The 11829-nt window shown below is 43.9% G+C and overlaps 1 protein-coding gene across 2 annotated transcripts in view; it reads left to right on the top strand.

Annotated features, from left to right (window-relative positions):
- The first annotated feature begins 988 nt into the window (after positions 1-988).
- The window catches only part of VPS13C (vacuolar protein sorting 13 homolog C), a 72796-nt gene continuing 61955 nt past the window's right edge, over positions 989-11829 (top strand). Inside the window, exons 1-9 of one of the 2 annotated variants that reach the window (XM_027901492.1) lie at positions 989-1123; positions 2796-2839; positions 3827-3869; positions 4691-4786; positions 5532-5633; positions 7948-8010; positions 9493-9558; positions 10784-10893; positions 11714-11773. In XM_027901492.1, coding sequence (XP_027757293.1) covers positions 1024-1123; positions 2796-2839; positions 3827-3869; positions 4691-4786; positions 5532-5633; positions 7948-8010; positions 9493-9558; positions 10784-10893; positions 11714-11773 — 684 coding nt within the window. In that variant the 5' untranslated portion in view covers positions 989-1023. The remainder of the gene's footprint in view (positions 1124-2795; positions 2840-3826; positions 3870-4690; positions 4787-5531; positions 5634-7947; positions 8011-9492; positions 9559-10783; positions 10894-11713; positions 11774-11829) is intronic. The other variant, XM_027901493.1, reaches the window with a different exon arrangement.

Genomic DNA, 11829 nt, shown 5'->3' with positions numbered 1-11829 from the left:
GTCCTGATATATTTTTAACCTTTGAGGTTGAATCCCATTGCTAATATCGATTTCCTTTCTCTGGAACACATTTTTAGATAGAATGTGCCATTTTGAGCTATAAAGTGCTGTGCCTAGGATTTCAGAATGACTTTACAGAACCAGTTTCATATTAGCTCCCTAAGATTTAAAACACTGTTTCAGGGCTGACCTGCAAGTTCATGACACAGAGCAGCTCTTACCTGTTTTGTCTGCAGTGCTATTCTCTCTTAAAAAAATCTGGGGTTTGCGATTTTTTCCTCATGTTCCCTTCCTCTCTGAGTTTCCTTTGAGTGTCACTTGAACTGCTTGATTAACAGTCTTAATAGCCCAATTAATAGTTTTAAAACAAGAAATAGCTTTTTTTTTTAGGAGTCGTAATCACAAGCCAAGTCCCGTCAATCCCAGGGGAACAAAGTGTTCACCCTGAGGCGGCATCGGCCCCGCACAGGCGGTACCTGAGGGGGCCTGTGGGGCCGAGGGGTCCCGGGTACAGCCGGGGGCTGCTGAGGAGCCGGGGACAGGACTGTGCCCGCGGGTGAGGGTCCGGGAGCAGGGGCAGGGCGGTGTGGGTGGCACAGGACGGTGCCCGCGGGTGAGGGGCCGATCGCGGTGCCGGGGACAGGGCCGGGACGGAGCCGCGGCCGCTCGTTCCCTCACGCTTCGGCTGCGCGAGCCGCGGCTGTGGCGGCGCGTGCGCGGCGCCGCGAGGGGGCGCCTCACGCCTCCGCGCGGCCCCGCCGCGGCGCGAGAGCGGCCCTGTCCCCCCCGCTGCCCCAGCCCGGCCCGGGGCCGCGGCTCCCTCCGTGCCCGGCACCGGCACCACCGCAGCCGCTCCGGCCCGCACGCCCCGCCAGCCCCGGCAGGCTGCGGGCCGCGCTCCGCCCCGTCACCTGACTGCCGGAGGCGCGCCGCGCTGGGTCACGCCGCGCTCAGCGCCCCCTCCCCGCGCTGCGCCGCGCTCCGCTTCCCTCCCCTCCCGCCGGTTGAGGGGCCGCCTCCGCCATGGTGCTGGAGTCGGTGGTGGCGGATCTGCTGAACCGCTTCCTGGGCGACTATGTGGAGAACCTGAACAAGTCCCAGCTCAAGCTGGGTATATGGGGCGGTAAGTAGCCCCTTCCCGCCGCCGCCCCGTTCTCGTGGGGCCGCTGCTGTCACCGGGGGCGGGGAGCGCGTCTCGCTGGCCGTGGTTTCCCCGTGAGGGGTTCGCCGGCCGCGGCGCCGCTGTCCGCTCTGAGGGGCGGGCGGTGGGTTTGCGGCCCCCTGTGAGGAGAGGGTGAGGTGCGGGGCCGCGGCCCGCGGGGAGGGGCGGGCGGTGTGTGGGTCCGAGGTTCCCCATGAGGGGCGGTTGGTGTGTTGTTCCCCCGTGAGGGGCGGTTGGTGTGTTGTTCCCCCCGTGAGGGGCGGTCGGTGCGTGTTCCCCCGTGAGGGGCGGTCGGTGTGGTGTTCCCCCGTGAGGGGCGGTCGGTGTGTTGTTCCCCCGTGAGGGGCTCGGTCCACGTTCCCCCGCGAGGGGCGGTCGGTGTGTTGTTCCCCCGTGAGGGGCTCGGTCCACGATCCCCCGTGAGGGGCTCGGTCCACGATCCCCCGTGAGGGGCGGTCGGTGTGTTGTTCCCCCGTGAGGGGCGGTCGGTGTGTTGTTCCCCCGTGAGAGGCTCGGTCCACGTTCCCCCGTGAGGGGCTCGGTCCACGTTCCCCCGTGAGGGGCGGTCTGTGCCCTCAGGCGGCCGGTTCCCCTGGCGGGTCGGCGGTCGCTGTGAGCCCGCGGACTCTGCCCCCTCCCTCGGTCGGGCTGTGGGGCGCTCGGCCGCGGAACTCTGAAGGAGGAAACCGTTCGCAGCGATAACCCCTCCACGTCTTTCCTTCTCTCTCCCGCCGTGCTGGCTGGGAGCACGAGGGTGCTGCTGGGGTGCTCCGCTTCGTGCCCGGGGTGTCGGTGCAGCCCCTGGGCCGCTCGGGGTGCCGCGTCTCCCGCCCGCTCGTCTGTGGTGTAAATAAAGAAGGCGTGCGGAGCCGCCGGGACAGCGCAGTGCGAGCCCCTGTATCAAACATTTCAGCTCGCTACTCTGTAGCCATGTAAAAACCAGCCGAAGTGCTGCCTGGAGGAGCTGGCTCGGCTTGGGTGCCTCCCGCGGGCAGGGGATGAGACTTTTCTCGTGACCTTATTTGTGCTCTTGCCATGTATTGCTAGTATTTTAACATTTGTGCAATATTAATACCTATATTTAAAATGGATTATAGCTCTAAGGAATCTGGCATTAAAGCACTAAGAGGTATATTACATGTGCTCTCCACGGGTATAATTCTGGGCCAGTGTTTCCTATGGGAATCCAATTATGTTTGCTACGTCAGAAAAAGTTAATGTGTTTGTGTAAACAGGCATGTGTTTTTGTGGCTCTCTGATTCATGGTTTTTTGTTATGTGAAATCATGAAAAACAAGATACAATTTTCCAAGCCTGTCCTGCATTGATAGAGTTGTAACGATCGTTCACAACTATGTGAATAGTAAGAACAACTTTCTGTTATTGTGGGTATATTTAGTAGAGAGGAAACATGCAGACATCTAAGTTGGTGATATTTTTGTCTATTATCAGTGTTTATGACTGATAAAAATCACACATCTACTATACTATTCTGTAACTGCAATAAGCTTTTCAGATTTTGTTTATGTATACTTGGGAGGGTCGTAGTTGTGTTCCTTGTTCCAACTTACACATTACATACAATACTTACACATTACCCATGTTCTGTTTTTATCTCTATTTTTTCTAAACAGGTAATGTGGCACTTGACAATTTACAGATCAAAGAGAATGCATTAGTAAGTAATAACTTTAAAATTTTTTTATGGGTCTAAAGACTTAAGTTGTAGGATAAAATATCGCTTGCTACAGCATGACAAAAGCATACACAGTGCCCTTTTTTACTGGTTATTGGAAGTAAGTTCTTGGTTCACTGCTTCCAATTTTTCTCATGTTACTGGAACAGAGAAGAACAGAAGCCATGGTTGAAAAACAAGAAGTAGCTTTCATTAAGTACACATGTTGTTGTCTGGTAAAACAAATGGCTTGGCTGATTTTCATGTTCTTTAATTGAGCTAATGAACACCTGCATTGCTGAGAGAATCCCCCTCCAATCCTTACTGTGCTTCAAGCTTCTCTGAAGAGAACTGTTACTCTTCTGTGCATTGAAAACACACTGGATCTTTGTATGATCTAATAATTGCTTTCCCTTCTGAAGTTTCACTTTTACTTGCCCATTTCATCCCTTCCTGATAACTTTGTGGTACTTTAAAAAACTCTCGCTACAAATATCTTCATAAAGTAGTAGATAAAAAAAGGAAGGAAGTGTTGGCTGCTTCGTACACCCAGTCCTTCTTCTGGGGATTGATTAAGATTCCAGCAGTTCTGAATTAGAAAAATGCAAAGTCACTTGTGTGTCTGACCAGAGCTGAGAGTGTGCCAAGACAAATTCAGGAACTTAAAACAAGGGATGTTTCCGGTGGCTTTACATTTGCAGTGTGTTGGATTTCTATGCAAAAGGAATTAAAGGAAGGCCAGTATTTTATGCCATTTTTAGAGAAGTAGCCTACACCTTCTTGAAAAAGAAGGGATTAAAGGAATGTGATGTGGTCCAACTTTTTCTCTTTTTTTCCCCTAATTTGCATGTCTGCTGCTGTCTGGATTTTTTTGTCCTCTTAAGATTTTCCCCCAGAAAAAAAGTAGCTTTCCATTTCTGTATGTAGACACAAGCTTATCTTTAAAATACATGGATCTGTTTAATACTTTTTTTTTTTTATTATTTACAGAGTGAACTGGATGTACCCTTTAGAGTAAAAGTTGGTCAGATAGGTAAGTTTTAGTTCTAATGTAAGTATTGAAATGAAAATTTTAATACAGGCTTTAGGGTCAGTCCTGCCCCATAATTTCTTTGATGAAGCTTTCTGAAGCGTAGTTGTGCTCACTCCTGAAACTACCACAGAAGTTCAGTGTGACTGCCCTGGATGTTATCTGGCAAACCCTGTTTGTGTAATTTTACAGGTTGGTATGAAAAACACGCCTGAGAGGTTCTTCCTGGACTCAGGAATGATCGAGGGAGCTGTTTAGTATAGACATGGCGTGTGTGGCTCTTTAAAGGAGTGATTATATATATATATATATATGAGGATTATATATATATATACACACACAACATATATTATATATATATGAGGAGTTTAAGTAAGATTCCTGAACCTGACAGATATGCGAAAGGTTTAGCAACTCTTAGTTAGATGGTTTTTCGAAGAATTTCTTTCCTTGGTGGTCAGCATTGCTTTTTCACATGCAACTATTGTTGGAGATGTATATATGTTGCATTTTTTCTTCTGCTTCCCTGGGAAAATCATGTTCATCCCAGTGAATTGAACTCTAGTCACGATCTCAGGTTTTGATATGAAATATTCTGACTCAAACTGCAACTTTTTGCTCAAAACTATGGCTTATGTTTCCTCTGCATGCGTTTTATCCCTTCAAGGGCTTTATAAAATGTCCAGGCCCCCCTGTTTTCTCCTTACCTTCCAAGGTGTTCAGGACACTGGGATATTGGGCTAATCCTCTTCAGTGCCTGAGGGGTTATTTGGACTAAGCACGGTGGATTTTGGTTTTGATGTGATTTTATCTGCTTTGTTTAGATAAACTTACTCTGAAGATTCCTTGGAAGAATCTCTATGGAGAGGCAGTTGTTGCAACTCTAGAAGGCTTGTATCTTCTGATAGTCCCTGGAGCAAGTATGTGCACTCTTCTACAACAGTTAAATAATGGGAAAGGGAAATCTCTCAGGGTGCCATGTAAATGGGTATAGAACAGCAAGTACCTCGTGTAAGCTACCACTTCTACATTCCCCTCAGGGAAGTTTCTAGGCAAATATTGACAAGTGAGCAGACAAGGGTGGGAGAAAGCAGCACCTGTTGCTTTTATGGAGATCCTTGATTGTATCCATTCCAAGTTCAATTCAACAGCCAAGTTTTCTCTAAAATGTGTTTATCCTGAATCCAGTTTTCTGATGTGGTTTAGAGCTTTGGCTGTTGCATGATGGAGTTTATCATGGTGGAGGCAACAGCTGAAAGTAGTAATTCCATTAGTATTGTTTTTAGGGGGAGGGAAGAGGGTCAGAGGACTTGATTAGTTTTCTCTGAAATCAGAACCCCTGGTATGTTTGAGACAACTTGCAAGTTTGTACAATGTCAAATAGATGTGTAGTAGAACTTACAAACCTGGGCTATATTGCCACTTAAGGGCTTTAAGGGTGTGAAGTTCCACAGATAAATTCTCCTGTGAAGTCATGCTGAATTGTTGGTATGATCCTGTTGTGTCTTTCTGTGTAAAACATGACAGTTTTGGAGGCTAGGAGCAGCATTCAGTGACAAAAGCTGGAACAGGCTTTGTCTCCAACAAGGTGTTTGCAGTGTAATGTTGTATGTGGTTTATATGACTTGAGGATTAGGGTTAAAACTCTCCCAACTTGACTTACAGGTGTTAAATATGATGCGGAGAAGGAAGAAAAATACTTGCAGGATAATAAACAAAAGGAACTGGCAAGAATTGAGGAAGCCTTGCAGAAAGCAGCAGAAAAAGGTACCGAGTTAATGATGCAAATCTGCAGTGGAATTTGAGGACTTAGGCTGTGCTATGAAAGAAAAGTCCTGATTTGTGATTGGCATCATAAGTTTTGTTTTTTCAAGTGTCTGACTAATCTTATACAGTGCTTTAGAAAAGCCTGTTTCCTCTAAAGCTTAAAGCAGTGTTATTGGTTTGTGTAACATTTATTTATCCAGTCAGCTTCCATAGGAAATGGGAATTTGATAATCTGGTATGTCTTTTTTATTCTTTTCCTTCTTTTTTTTTTTTTTTTTTTTTTTCCCCTTTAAAGCTCTAAGGGAACAGGACCAACAATAGAAACTGCATTGCATGAGGCTGATGTTGTTATCTTGCTTTAGATCTTCAATAATAGATGTTTCCCTGTGTGTTTTAGAGGTGCATGGGATAGGAAGGAATCTTTAAGGGGAATGGTCAGGCTTGTAAAGTTTTACTGCAGTAGCGCTTTCATTTCAGTTTCTGCTGTCCTTTTGGGATTAACTCAGTTTGGACTGGTTTGGGAATTGAGACTCTTGAGCAGGAAATAATTCATAACACAAGAAAACAATTGAGCATGAACACAGGAAACTTAAAATTCAGCTCTGGGTCATAAAAAATGTTCGGGGTTCAATTATAGGTTAAAATAATTGATATTTAAGTCTAGTTAACCTGATTTATGGTGGTGCTGTTTGTTTGCTTGCTTTGCTGTTGTTTTCTTGTATTGTTGTAACATAAACCTTTAATAAAACAATGGTATAAATTAGGCTTGTTTGGACAGAAACCAAGCTCAGAACCAATGACAGGTGGCTACATTGGAGGAAGTTCTCTCTGAAGTTTTTATCTGGAGTGAGACCTGTTTGTTGGCTGGTGCAATGGTTCTTAAGATGCATTTTTAGGATACCTGTAATAGTGCAACTCTTGGAAAAGTTCCTGAAATTAGATGATGCTTCAAACACTTCGAAAAAAATAGTTTGGTTGTAATCTCTTTGCTTGTTTCATTTTCCAGTTATAGGAGAGTCTGCTGCCTTTTTCCTGCTTTGCCAGTTTGAGATGTACATTTGCAGTTCCTTCAGACAGCAATCTGACAATCTGTTTGCAGTGAAGAAAGCGGCTTTGCTTCATTTCTTGTCTTTATTATGCCAGAAATGATTTGAGAGCTGAGACAATTCCAGTGAATGAATTTTGCAGCCATTCCTTCCTCCTGGGGCAAAGGAATGTTGGTGGAGGTTTAACCTCAGCTATGTAGCACTTGTAAAGCAGCAGTGCTTCAGCCAAACTTCTGGCACCAGAAGCAATGGGTGAAGGGATAATATACTGAGATGAATTTAACCTAATGGGCACTGCTTGAGAAATTCCAGTTCTGGAACTGTGAGTCTGTGCACCTATGGGTTTGTGAGGCTTTTGAGAAAAAATCAGTGTACAGAAAATGATGCCTCAGTAGCTCAACTCCTTACATCAAGAACAAGAATTAGATTTAATCACATTTTGCAGTTTTAAACTTTCAGCCTTGGGAAGGGTGGAGGAACATTTAAATTGGATTACTTTGAACTCCAGCTTGAGATGTTCTGTTATTGTGGGATCATATTTCAGTGATATCCATTTTTGTTCTGGTGTTGTACTGGAGTATTGGACTCAGGAGGACTTGTGTAGACCTTGCTTGAGCAGGTCTTTTGCTGGATAGAGAAACCTCCTGTACCATATGAACCATAAAACTGCCCTCCTGACCCATAGAATTCTAAGAAATTCAGCTCTCTCTGTAGGCCTTTCAGAGCACACAATAGCTGTTGAAAATCTAGGAAATACATGGAATAGAAAGTTGTCAGGGTTCACCAATTCTCAGCTGTATTTTCTGTTCTGCTTAGTACTCAGTTTATAGTAACGTGTTTAGAATCTTGATTCAGTCCTTGGATTTAAGAGTCTCTGTGTATAAATAGTTCTGGGGATATTTTGACATGCTATTCAAATATTGAGCAAAACGGTCATGCCACTGTGGGGGCAGCACAGTGTGATGGGGAAGTGCAAACTGCTGACACATTTGATGGAACTATTTTCTTTTTTAAGAAAAAAAATCCCCGTCTGTATCAAACCTCACTTGGAGACCAGAGCTTGCAGGTCTGGTCTTTTGCTGGTTGCAAGAAAAAATTTAAAATTGCATGATTTTCCTGTGTAGGTAATCTTGGAAAGCAGATGTTGTGAGGTGGCTTTGGCTGTCACACACTGTAATGGAAATACTAAGGTGTCAGAAAGGTTTTGTGAACTGAACATTCTTTTAAACCAAATGCCCTTTTTGTTATTTGCTGCCATGTGGACCAAGGCACTCACTCAGGAGAGCCCCTGTATGGGTTGGAGAGTCTGGTTTACAAGGACACCAAGCCTGGTGGGTATGCATGGTTAGTTACCTTTTGAACCCCCTCCAAAGCAGCCAAATGTAGCAGAGAGAAAACACTCCTTGTTTGTAAACATCCACATATTGGTGGTTCTAGAAAGAAGGTTCTGATGAATGTGGATTCAATTGGAGTCTTGCAATGCCTGGTCCTCTTTTAATAGAGGAGCTGTTCAAGATGCTTAAAAGACCACTTAAGAGATTTCCATCAGTCAGCTGATGGAGCTCAAGAATGTTGATAATATTCTGCTGCAGTTTTACAAGACTATCTTTAGCTGTTTGTAAAGTAGAGAGTAATTACCCTGACCTAACTTGTCGGGGCTTAAGATAAAGGAAGTTCAGGCTGTCCTGAAACCACGGCCAGACAAACTGAGTGACAGCAGGTTGAAGGCATTGCCATACGCTTCCACTGAAATTCAGAGGAACTGTGCTTGTGTTGTACCTGCTGCATTTTTGATTTCTCTAACCAACTTTTCAGGAATTTCCACTTAGCCAAAATTACTTACTGGGCTTTTATCTTAGCATAAGTTTAAGAATGAGCTTAAAAACACACATTCAGTTAGCCCACAGTAATGGTGTGGTGACCAAGAGGAAAATCATGTTTGCCTTAGTTTTGTCATACATGGCAGTGAGAGGAGTTGCCCTCTTAAAATATCGTTTATAGGGCATGACTTGTAATGTTAAAAGGAAGCATCCAAAAGAAAACATTATTATTTGCCATAGTTTTTACTTTTGATTATTTGTAGAGTGATCACCTTACCTGCAAGACAGGGTGAAATCTTAGCAGGCAATTTCTCCTCCTTTGTTTGAACAGGCCTGCAAATGGCAAGAGTTGTTCCCACAGTAGGTACAGTTACACTTTCCTTCTGTTTTATTGGGATACACCCTCTGGTGCTGCAGCCTCCTGGAGATAAGCACAGGCAGCACTGCTGCCAGTTCCTTTCCCCCAGAGAGGGGGAAGAAACAGTCAGCTCACCAAACTGGTTTGCTTTAGCACTGGGGAAAAGCACGAGCATTATTTAATTATTGAAAGCCATGATAATATGGGTCATAATTTGTGTCCAAACAAGGCAATTTAACTTCATGTAAAGCTTTAAGTCATCATTTCTGTCTGCCTCTTTTGCAGTTAGTGGAATTGTTCTTTCAGGTTGCTTTCATACCACACTATTGATTAGCATGAGAATCATATTGAAACGTTCTCTTTGGGTCTCCACATAGGTTTCAAATATCTCAGCTTGAAAGTTCTGCCCTTGTATGGTAGGAGCTTCCTGTAGATTTATACCTGATGCTGTAAGAAGTAGCTGATTCCTTCCTTAAGAGATCAGAAATTCTTAAAGCTTTTAATGAGCCCCTGCTAAGGCCTTATGCTTTAGGGCAAGCTAAACTTTCTTCCTTGTTTTCTTATGCTTTCTTGCATTTCTGCTTTACTAACTTGGCTTTTATCCTTTTCCCAAAAAATTGCTTGCACTGGCAAAGGACGTAAGCGTAAAAGGTACAAAAAGCATTTTAAGAGACCCTTTAAAGGTCATGACCACTCAAAAGGTGGGTAAAAAAGCATTTTAAGCTTTTAACTTTAAGACTTCTTTCTTTCTGCTTTCTGTTTGGATTAGTTTCTCATAGTCTTGGCTATCCATGCAGTGATACCTTTTTTTCTACTGTTTGAAAGAGAGGATGTAAATTGGAGAGAGCTCTTTTTTTGCTGTTTATCCATTCTCTGGATCCAGTGAGACTGAGGAGAGTCCTTGATTCTCTCTTCTGGGGTAGTTCTTTTTTTTTTTTTTTTTAATGAGGATTGTTTTGCTATCTGCTAATAGAGAGTTGGAGTTGTGAAAAAATAATTAACGTGAGGAAATGTGAGCTGCATGTAAAAATGATACAACATTTTGGTTTCTTCTGAGTTCCTGGCTAATTATTTTTCAGTTGAAATCAAACACTCAAATTGTGTTATATCACATTCAATAGCAAAGTCCTTTTGTTTTTAAATGGATTTCTTAAGCCTCTCTTAAAGCTTTAAAAGAAATTATCCCACCCAGCCTGACAGAACACTTTTGGTCATGTCACTATAGTGAAATGCTGAGGGGTTTGAAATATTACTCCTTGTCCCTTTGTCCCTGGTGGGATGCTGGGCTGGTGTGGGTGTGCAGTTCCTGCTGCCCTGCCTGGTGCAGCAGAAATTGCGGTGTCCTGTGTGCCACAGCAAAGTCTGACATGGACCTCACTGAATGGCCACGGTGTAATCCAGTGAAGAGAAAATGGAATATTTCAGAGTAACTGTTGGGTTTCATTTATGATGTCCCAGCTGTTTAATTTTCTCTGGCAGTGTTGTATAAAAGGCTTTAAGGGGCTGGTCTCTTCTTGTTGCAAGTCCCATCCTCATCTGGTTATTCAAGGGTATTTTGTTCTAAATTACACTGTCTTACCTTTTTGCTTGTTGAAACCCCCAGTTAGTCACTGAGGGACTTGAAAGAGAAAACCTTTTACTTTGGAAGGAGTGGGGAGAAATGTATTAATCCAGACCTTGCTGTAAGCTAAACTGTTTTGACTGATACTTAAATGTCTATTTTCCTGTGGTTGTGCTAGACACAGGCAGCTAACACAGCTTCAGAATATGGATGTGCAGAAAAGGAAAAAAAATGCAAATATGTAATCTGAGAGAAAAATGTTGAATTAGAGGAAACGTATTTACATTGATGTAGTTGTTGGTGTGGTTAAATTCAAGATGCAATTACTACACTGAATGCTGCCTTTTTAAAAATTCTGTTTCTAGACAAACCAAAGGAGGAGAAGAAGGATACTTTCTTAGAAAAGCTTGCAACTCAAGTTATAAAAAATGTGCAAGTCAAAATCACGGGCATTCATGTTAAATATGAAGATGATGTAAGTAACTGGGACATATTACCTTCATGCCCCCTGATTGTATATGCCACAGAGAGAAACTGTTCTCTGCCACCTTGGAGAAGTTGCAGTGGTTTCTTCTGCACCTCTTCAAATAAAGCACCCCAGACATGAGTGAATGCCAGAAATATGGATTTGGGAAACAGATATTCTCCCTTTCCCCTTGTCCAGTGCTGTCTTGCTCACCAAATGTGGATGGTGGCTGTTCTCACATCTCAGTGTGTGCAGTTGATGTGGAGTTTTTCAGTGCCTTGAGCAGAGTCCAGAATGGCAGAAATTGGTGGCTTTAAGGATGAATCTGAAGGCAAATTGTTGGAAAACTTAATTACAAATGAGAGTGTTCATATGAACCAAACTGGTATTGTTCCAGTCTGGTTCCAGCTTCCTTTAGGAAAACGATAAAGCGGTTTGTGATGAGACAGTTGAATGTAGCAGAACAGCATTGGATAATAGTGTTTCTCAAACCTTTTTGGGCACTGTTTTCAGAGGCATTTAATTAAAAAAGGTTGGGGGACTGGATGTTATGAAATTATATAGCTGACTGAGATGTGGTACCCTGTAATTGTTCTGCCCTATATGAAGGTGTTAAGAGCCAGAAGGAAATGGTCAGTTTGGAGTGAAGGCCTGAGTCTTTCCCCTGCAGCCAGATTGCTTTAAGCCTGTCTCAGGGCATTCTGAGAATGTTCCAGCCACAATAACTGAGCAAAGGAAGGTTTCATGACAGCTCAGGATTTCAATCAACTTTAAATGACACAGCTGTTAGCAGCAAGAGAATTAAATATCTGTTGTTCTCTTTTTGCAGATCACAGACCCCCAGTGTCCGATTTCCCTGGGGATGACGTTGGGCGAGCTTAGTTTGCTGGTAATTGTGTGACTGCACGTTCCTGTGTTCTCAATTCCCTTGTCTTTGGAGTAGCA

Source organism: Empidonax traillii, unplaced genomic scaffold, assembly GCF_003031625.1.
Source record: "Empidonax traillii isolate 1590-97213 ecotype Southwest subspecies unplaced genomic scaffold, ASM303162v1 scaffold790:size373772, whole genome shotgun sequence".
Classification (NCBI taxonomy): Eukaryota; Metazoa; Chordata; class Aves; order Passeriformes; family Tyrannidae; genus Empidonax; species Empidonax traillii.
The sequence above is the reverse complement of the archived record's forward strand: the minus strand, read 5'-3'. Positions and strand labels throughout refer to the sequence as shown.